The sequence below is a fragment of the Cibotium barometz genome, chromosome 44 (assembly GCF_041138505.1).
Source record: "Cibotium barometz isolate CiBa-2024 chromosome 44, ASM4113850v1, whole genome shotgun sequence".
In the NCBI taxonomy this organism is placed as follows: Eukaryota; Viridiplantae; Streptophyta; class Polypodiopsida; order Cyatheales; family Cibotiaceae; genus Cibotium; species Cibotium barometz.
The window spans coordinates 36,538,827-36,548,659 of NC_141089.1; the positions used below are offsets into that span (position 1 = coordinate 36,538,827).

General features: G+C 43.5%; 1 protein-coding gene across 1 annotated transcript; it reads left to right on the forward strand.

Moving 5' to 3' along the window:
• The first annotated feature begins 211 nt into the window (after nt 1-211).
• On the forward strand, nt 212-1,748 carry LOC147613236 (microbial Terpene synthase-like protein 13). The gene has a single exon (XM_086782070.1). The coding sequence runs from the start codon at nt 262-264 to the stop codon at nt 1,477-1,479; it is 1,218 nt and encodes a 405-aa protein (XP_086638196.1). The 5' UTR covers nt 212-261; the 3' UTR covers nt 1,480-1,748.
• The last annotated feature ends 8,085 nt before the right edge of the window (nt 1,749-9,833 follow it).

The following is a 9,833-nucleotide window of genomic DNA, read 5'->3' on the forward strand; positions in this document are numbered from 1 at the left end:
CGTCTCCAAACAGCATGGAGAAAAACAAATTTGAGCGGGCTGCTTTCAAGGAAGAAAAACAAATTCCAAGTAACGCACATGTAATGTAATAAGCTTACTGCACTAATAAGTCCGGCTTACGAAGAGGATGACGATAGAAATGCTCACTATAATTATAAATTGGCGCAGCAGCAGCAGCAGCACACTGAGCAGGCCAGTCGACAGTATTGGCATTCCAGTCCCCTACTATATTGAGCTCCGATTTTATCGGCTTGCGAGGTAATGGAGAGTCCCGAATCCCCTGCTGCTGCTGCTGCTGCTCATTCTGTTGCTCCTCCTGATGTGAGCCTTCTAAGCAAGGTCCACCGAATCATCATCCCGCCTATCCCTTGCTCTTTCCCCTGGAAGATCCACCCCGACTACCAGGAGCTGACGGAGACGTCCAATGCCTGGGTTGTGGCGCACTTTGCCAACCTGCCTGGCGCTGACGGCAGGCCCACCTCCTTCGCGGCGGAACAGCTGATCAAGTCCGCCTTCCACATGGCGGCCACGCTGCCCTTTGCCACGGGCATCAGCAAGCGCATGCCGCCCATCATCAAGATGATGGACTGGTTCTTCATGATTGACAACGTCCTGGATGACCCCAGCGAGATGGGCGCCGACCCCGCCCGTGCAGACAAGCTGGTGGAGAGTGTGCTCACCATCTTCCAGGACACCTATGTGCACCCCTCGCCCAGCCCCAGCCCCCTGGTGCGCATCCTCACTGACACGGCCGCGGAATGGTGGGCGGAAATGTGCGAGGAGATGCCGCCCAGACAGAAGGCCCGCCTCAGCAAGGCCTTCCAGGACTACCTGGAGGCCAACCGCCAACAAGTGCCCTACCGCAATGCCCGCCATCTCCCGGACCTTGAGACCTACTTTCAGATCCGCGCCGACTCCAGTGGCTGGTGGCCCTGCGCCGTGCTGATTGAGCACTCCCAAGGCTTCGAGCTCGATGATGAAGCCCTTTCTCACCCTCTGCTTGTCTCCCTGCAGCAGAACACGGTCCAACACATCTTCCTCGTCAACGACATCACCTCCTTCAAGAAGGAGTACATGCAAGGTGACTTCTGCAACATCGTCTCGATCCTCTACTTCACGAAGCTTTTCCACTCTCTCCCTGATGCCTCCGGCATGCCTACCTTGCAAGGGGCAGTGATGGAGGCGCTGCAGATGATCAAGGACAGGGACGAGGAGTGCGTTCGACTCATGGACGAGATAAGCAAGTGCGATGCCCTCATGCACAAGCCCGGCATGGCTGCCTACCTGGAGGGCTTGGGCTTGTGGATGTCCGGGAATATCTATTGGCATCTCGTGAGCGGGCGCTACGGTATCTGTGCTACCACAGACCTGCATGTGCAACCACCGGATCTCCATGCTCACCACCAGCTCGACATAGGGCCTAACCACGAAGCCAACCATTGTCTCCCATGCCGTGATGCACTGCATGTTTCTCCGTAGATTTCTTCCTTTTATTAGGTGACATGCATGCTGATAATAGATGTACTTTGCCAACGGAGTCATAGCCTAATGGTTTAGCGGGTGCCGCGTGTGTAGCCTCTGGGCTCGCTGCCCTTGAATGTTGTTTTTTTTTATATATGTACTTTGAACTCTTGGAATATCAGCCTTGTTCTCCTTCTGATTTGATGCTCTTTCGTCTCCTCCTGGTTATTACATTTTTTTTCGACGGTCGTGGCAAGATTTCCTACCATTTTTTGTCATCATTGCCATGAAGATGGCATCCGGATTTTTTTCAACAACAAATCTCACACTATTTTTACACGATTATCCACAGTGGCCCAGACATCCTGCTAGAGTCACAGCCTTGCATGCATCTATCCTAATATATCTATCCTACTAGATTGACAACCTACTCTCACTTGCATGCCTGTGGGGGATTATCCTTTTGAAAGACTGGTGTTTGTGAGTAGCAATAAAGTACCCAACGTCTATTTTTGCTATTAATTATTAATCAAGATGTTCAAAAAAGAAATTGTTGGACATTAGGTTCTTTAAGGTTTTAGACTTTTGACACACAAGATTTGGTAGACTCATGTCATGATGTTGATGTGAGTATGATTTTTTGATGCATGTCTATGCGCTATGTGTGTCTACCTTAGATGGCTCCCCCACGGTGTCGTGCCCTCACTCTTGATCCTTGTACTTCTTTTCCTAGACATCTCTTTTTCTATGTGTTATATGTGTCTGTTTTAGATGGCAACCTCACGCCCTCGTGTCCATAACAATGATCCTTCTACTTCTATTCCTAGATGCTCTATTTTGTTGGGTTTTTCTGATGCCCGAGCTCCTTTGGACGATGGGTGCCCTTCTCCTTTTATCTGATGTGTGTCCTTCTTTGATCCGTTGACATGCATATGGCAAAGCTCCTATCCGTACCCCTCTGTTGGATGCCTTACATTCTAGTGTTGTCCATGCAGATGGACATGGCAAAGCTATCATGGACACAACTTTTCCGTTTACTGAACCTAAATCCACACCTTGCACTGCTTCTCCTCAGCATGCACATCTAGCGTCTCATTGTGCACATATTGTTACCAATCTTGAAGGAAACCAAGGCATGTAGAACCTCCGCTCTGTCAGAAACAGAGCAAAGTCTAGTGAATCCATTGAACCTTTGAAAGAGAAGAAAGCTGCATCTGATCCTAGCGTGAATAAAAAACCTATGTCAGAACTAAGCTACTGGAGTTGTAAGTCATTGTTGGCATTGGCAATGGTGATATGGGTCTTGTGTATTAGGAACCATTAGAATAATTACTTCGAGTTGAATGTGTTAGTGGCTTGGGGTGGAACTCTGAATCACCTCCATTTTAAGATATGGTAGTAAAAGTCTTAATAATTTCTGTTAACAAAATGATTTAAAGACATCTTGCTTGGGATGTCTCTAAACCTGTAGAAGGCATTGTCATTTGCAAAGCTTTGAAACAGGTTCATCTCCAAACATACGAGGGCATGCTAGGTCATAGAACAAAAAAATTGCACAAGCCACACTTCGGAGCCCACCCAAATAGACCTTGCATATGAGGCATGGCATGCCTTACGCATGGACAAGCCAAGGCATATGTGCACATAAGGCATGTCGTGGCATGCCTTATGCTTATATATGCATACGCTTGCCCTTGCATATAGACTTTGTGCATGAGGCATGACATGGCCTTATGCATTGGCAAGCCAAGGTGTACGTGCACATAATGCCACATGGCATGCCTTATGTACATGTACACCTATGTTTGCCCTTGCAAATAGACATTGTGCATGAGGCATACCATGGTCTTACACATAGGCAAGCCTATGCGTGCATGTGCATGGGGCATGCCATGGCCTTACGCATGAGAAAGCCTGGGCATACATGTGCATAAGGCATGCCTTATATGGATGTATGCTTAGCCTTGCCCATACAATCATCATGCCATGGCCTCATGCATGGTCATTTGCATTTGCATTCACAAAGTTCAGAGAACCCCATTTTTGTAGCTTGATACGGAACAACCCCATTGACACCCTTGGCACATGCAACATGCCCTCACAATATTTCTCATTCATGACCATGTTAGAAATACACCAAAATATCATGTCACATTTGGGATACAAGCATTTGGTAAATAGGTTTATAGCCAACTTGGTGTGAACACTCTAGGTGTGAACAATCTCTTAGTTAGGGTCAAAAGATGGGGCTTAATGCGTATAAAAGGGTATTGTACTTGGTGTTTCAGTCATATCTCACTCTCATATCATTCATAATACAATCACCTTGTGTTGTGCCCCCAACTTGCTCTCTCTTTTCGCTCTTCTTCTTCGTCCTCAACCATGGAGCGATTTCATCCTCCATAGCTCCATGGTTTAACATGTGATTACCAACATGGTGTCAGAGCCATGCTTCTCAGTGTTTGTGCTTTATCATATACTCTCTCTCAGTGTGGTTATCTTTGTCTTATCATTTGGACTAATCATGATTAGTAGCTAATCATTTTTCACCATTTTTTCTCTTCCTTGCAAAAAACGTATCTCTACCCCTTGTTAGTCTTTTGATTGGTTCTCCCTCGACACATAACACCTTTTAAAACCCTCTTAGGAAATTAAAGCCAACATCATTGCTAAGGTACAACTCAAAACACTTGTTCCAATTCTACATATATCACACGTTTTTTATGCTATCAAAAAACATAGCAAATCTGGAGTGGTTTTCCAAATTCATTGTCGTCGGTTTGAATTGGCCCAAGACCTCTTAGCTATAGCTAGTATAGGGTAAGAGAAAAAAGCTCATAAAGGCTAAGCTCATTTGGTCCACAAGAGCAACCGAGAGAGAAGCACATCAAAATGAACGTCCAAAATGTAGCTTATTGAAGCGCCTTCAAGTAATGTTATTCTAATTTCTCTTGGGGATCATTTATTGGGTCAACAAGTTATGCACAACCCAAAACTTGAAGCAAAATGATCAAATAAGGACGAGATTCAAGCAAATCATCATTTTTAGCTTTTCACTAAGCAAGTTAATAGTGCTAATTCTACTCATCAATTAGCATCATCAAGGGTTCAATCATACCATTGGGGACTTGATATTGCTTTCCAAAGCTTCATATTGAGAAAGCCCCTTGACTTTCTGTTACATATCCATAACGCCGCTACGGGCGTTACCACAAGAGGGGACGGCCTCTGGCTCACCACCCAGCCATAGAGGAAGAATGAGGATTGCCCCTCATCCCCCAGGCTATATAGTGTGTGGCCTGCCGTCCACACTAGCCTGGCCGCCCATGACTCCGCATGGGCGTCCTCTCCCACTGAACCCCGGACATGGCCATCCGGTCTGCCGTCGGTCACAGGCATTACAGCCTACGTGACATTACCCCCCCTTAAGAAGAGTTTTCGTCCTCGAAAACAAACTGGGTAAACCTTTTGGAAATTGCACTACGGCGTTCCCAGGTTGCTAATCTCATCCCTATCTGTCCATTTAACAAGTACCTACTGGTACACTTCATGTCGGGTTTGTCTGTGTCGATACCCAAGAATCCTTTCCGGTTCATGTGGTATCTTTGGTGGAGTGATCAATTCTACCAAAATATCTAGAGAAACTACGTTCTCTAACCCGTGAACTGATTTCTTCAGTTTACTAACATGGAAGACAGGATGAACTTGAGAACTCTCCGGTAACTCAAGTTTGTAGGCTACGTCCCCAATCTTCTTAAGGACCTTGAAAGGACCGCAATATCTAGGAGAAAGTTTATCACACTTTCCCGTTTGCATGGTTGCTGACTGCGCAGGAACCTTTAAAAATACAAAGTCACCTTCTGCAAAGGTCACTTGTCTGCGTCCTTTATCGGCAAATGTGTTAGCGCGATCCTGTGCGCTACGGATGCTCTCGCGTGCAGCTTTGAGCATATCATTCATTTATCAAGGAAATCCTTGACAGATTGAATCTTCTCCTTTTCTAGGCCTACAGCCATTGGAGATCTCGGCTGGAATCCATACATTAACATGAATGGTGTAAATTCAGTCGCTGAGTGTTTGTAGTTGTTATAGGCAAACTCCAGTAAGGGTAAGTACTCTTCCCAATTAGATTGCTTCTTACTAACATAAGAACGCAACATATCCTCTAGAATTTGGTTAACTCTTTCTGTTTGACCATCAGACTCCGGATGATCTACCATACTCATACTCAGAGTAGTATCCAACTTTTTGAAGACTTCCCTCCAAAAATGACTGTTGAACTTTCTCTCTATCTGACACTATATCTGCGGGCAGGCCATATAGCTTGTAGAGATGTTCAATAAAGAGTTTTGCCAACTCTGGCGTTTTTACATTTTTTCTCGTAGTAATAAACTTTGCCAGTTTAATTCACCTGTCCACTACCACCCACACCGAGTCATTCCTTCGACTCGTCTTGGGTAAACCGGTAATGAAATCCATGGAAATGTTTCCCATTTTCATTGAGGAATTTCCAGTGGACGGAGTAGTCCTCCAACCTTAAGACGTTCATGTTTATTGACCTGGCACTTACTGCATTTCAGCACATAAGTCTGGACGTTCTTAACAAACTAGGCCAATAAAACTGTCTTTTTACTAGTGCATAGGTCTTCTGAGTCCCAGGGTGACCCGCACTTGGACTATCAAAACTATACGTGCCGGCGAGGAAGGTGGGCGCGGCTGTGACAAAGTGCGTACGCGTACAGCACGCCAGACCTCTGTAAAGACAGGATCATGCTCACACAAGCCGATTTGGTATTTCAACCAAAAACTTAAGGCAAATTTCATGCCTTGATTTTGCATCATGTCATTAGCACAGAAGCTAATGTACTGGAGAGCACTCTAGTAGCGCAAGTTCTTAGACTATGCTACTAGATATTTGTAGACTACGCTACCATGTTGCATCACCAACTTGTTAAAACTTCTCCTTGGAAAGCTCTACGGCCAATCTAATCATGCATCACAAGGATTAGTTCCAAAGTTGAGAGATACTTTCTCTCTTAGAGTAACATCTTGGCACAAGCATATGCTCTAGAATTTTGTTGAGTTTCTAACTACCATCAATCTACGGATGGTTAAAGTCCACTCTAACTCAGAGCAAATGTAACTTTTTTGAAAATTTCCATTCAAATATAACAATCAAACTTCGTATCTCTTATGCCATACTATATATGCGGGTAGACCATATAGTATGTGGAGATGTTTGATAAAGATTGTTGCACCACTACGGGTGTCTCGAGTTACATCCAATCACTTACAACTCTTGTTGCTATTACCAGACACATCCCTTCAAGTATTGTCTGGACTCACACAACTATTCGAGTTTATGTGATATTTGAGGATATCCCTCCTTTCCCTTAAGAAAGGTTTTTGTCCTCAAAAATTCTACTCTCATGCGGACTACGCGCTAGTGTCATAGGTCCAAGAACAAATCTAGACCGTGTTTAATATCATATGTTATATTCTTGATTCCTTCCAAGAAACTTTTAAACATCTTGCAACGAAGATGTGGTATAGTGTCTACGCACATATGGTGGTACTATTGATAAACTGCTTTGCAACAGATCAGTGGTTTCACACTTGTAACAAAGTGCTTCATTGTTGCATATTATTACCCTTCATAAGCGGTTACACACTTATGAATCATTTGGGTGGGTTGTACCATCTATCAAAAAAAAAAATTCCAAACTACTAATAACCACATTATCAATCCACAGATAATGACTAAGCTTGCTGCGAAGCCATAGGTTGCTAGATAATTGATGGTAATTACACAAGCTCAATGTCTCATTACATCATACATTCAATATAAATGCAAACATCACAGTACTTCGTGATGATGAATTTAGGAATTTCATCCTATCCCTGTTTGGTGTTGATATGAAGTATAACTATGAGAACATTATTTGCTGCCTCCTCATTATAGCGGCAAAGCTACCTACCCATCACAGGTGGCAATCTCTACCAAGCTATAACCAATGACAAGCAAATAAATGAGTACTCTTGTAAGTTCTTCATAACCATATCTCGCACCAAACTCATAATCACTACGGATTAAATGCCAGGGCTTGCAAAATTGAATGTGATCTGATAGGTAGAGGGGATCATCAAACTACGGATGACCTTGACAACTCACTAAGACTAGTGATGTGTAACTTTTAAGTTACTCCACTCTCCTTGCTTATTCCATACCATCGAACAAATCGGTCCCTCGATTTGAGCAACGTCAACATATTTATGAGTACCTCGATACTCATGGATTGTGGTTCGGTAATTTAAAATGTTGATCTAGAGTATCTTTCACTCAAGGATCTTAATGTTATTAGCAGTTATGTATTAGTAGTGAGTAACTACGTACCCACTATCATCACACTAGTAGCTCCATACTAGTCTGTGAGTAACTCCGTACCCAATGTCGTACCTCCCCCGAGTGGGAGTACCATATACAGCCATCTATAACAAGATGCTTAAGTCACTTGCTGTGCTAAGAAGTGACTACACAAATTGACCCCTCCATTGCACATTGCAGTACAATATCTGGTATTACAACACAAATTTTTGGACGTCCTTATCATAGAGGTCAAGTTAAAAACTAGTGCATAGGTCTTGTGGAGTCTCGGCTGACCTAACCACACCACTGGTGACTTCCTACAAAAAATGTGGCACCGAAGTCACCACCTATGTACTTTAACTCCGTAAAGTACATGGTCTCATCTATCATCTATGGAAAGTTGTAAAACATTCCTGCGAGATGGATTTTATCACCCTAAAATTATTGTGCACTATTTTAGTGTGAAGAGCTTTTTTCCTGGGTACCATGGTTCACCCCAAGCTCATCTGTTGCTAAATTCTCCGATTTAACAAAAGATATGTCTGCCTCCGAACATTCCAGTTCAGCCCCAGACTTTGAGTTTACTTCTTAACACTCCGGTTAAGTCAAAACTCACCAGATACAGTAGGATTTACCACTAAGCTCTCCGGCTTAGCCTTCTATCCTAACTCAGCCCGAGTTTATGTACACTCCATATGTCGGATCCGATACTAACAACAACCAGGCTCATCTGGAGTGAGATACTACTCACTATTGCCATGTAAAACCTTATTAAATCCGAGAAATGCTCCACTCATTCCCCAGGGGTCATACGACTTATAGGGTTTACACGCACATGAACTTTGTAAGCAAAATAGCCGGTCATGCAATATTACAATTGCTTAGTAGGAAAGTAATATATTTCTCAAATTCATATGGTAGCAACTAACATGTGCTCACAATCGCACACTTATGTTGAACATAGGCAAGACTACACTTGCAAAATGCTATAGGGCGTCCCCCATGCATGAAACTGTCCAACCAAACTAGTCTTACTGCTAACCTCTAGATTTAGATCACTCCGGAACTAAATCACTCTGTTAGCACTAGTACACCATCATGGTCTTGCTACCTAGAGCTTCTCCGAACTCTGTAACTGGGTTTTATCCCAACTCATGGCTATATTTGTAATTTTCAAAGTTCAAATTTTATCTTGCACACTTTATCACTACAGACAAGTGTACATACAAACCTGCCAAAGAGTCAAGTTACATGCACAAGCCTTGGCGTCCCATTCCACCAAGACTACAATCGATTCCGTGAGAATTGATGTCCCATACCATCAAATTACCACCAAACCAATTGATGTGACATATAAAAAGGCTCTTTCCCCCCTCGAAAGATCACCACAAACTCTCGAGCAGTGGGATGTCAACGCATGGCAATAAAAAGAAGAGAAAACCATGCTAGTAAGTTTAAGAACAGTTCTCTTCGATTAAATTGTATAAGGGCATTGAGCATTACATCTCAAGACTATTGTTTTGTCACTACAAAACAAACACAAATTTGTCCGAACAAAACTTTAACTCTAGCAAGACGACGCTCGCAGAAGTGGAAATTGAAATCTGGCGAGGCTACGCTCCCAGAGTCTAACACTAGTCATGTCTAGAGAGTACTTTGCTAATGGGGTCATGTGATCAAGGCTACTAGCAGGTAATCGACAAACGCGACCTCAATCCCAGCTATCTTAAATGCCATTGACCAATTTTAGAAGTCATGACCATGGCAAGACTGCGCTTGCAAAAGTGTCTCTACGGACTACATTTGCTCGTTACAATGGACCACATCCAAGTAGACATTTTTCATTGGGTCTAAGCACATTGGAGCCACGAACTTCTTCTTATGGACTTTCAACAAGAACAATGTGTCTGATCTGCTCTCATATTTACTTTGTGGTAAACCACATGGTTAAACCACTAACAGAGAGAATTTATATCATGTATTTATGTATTGTCAACGAATACTT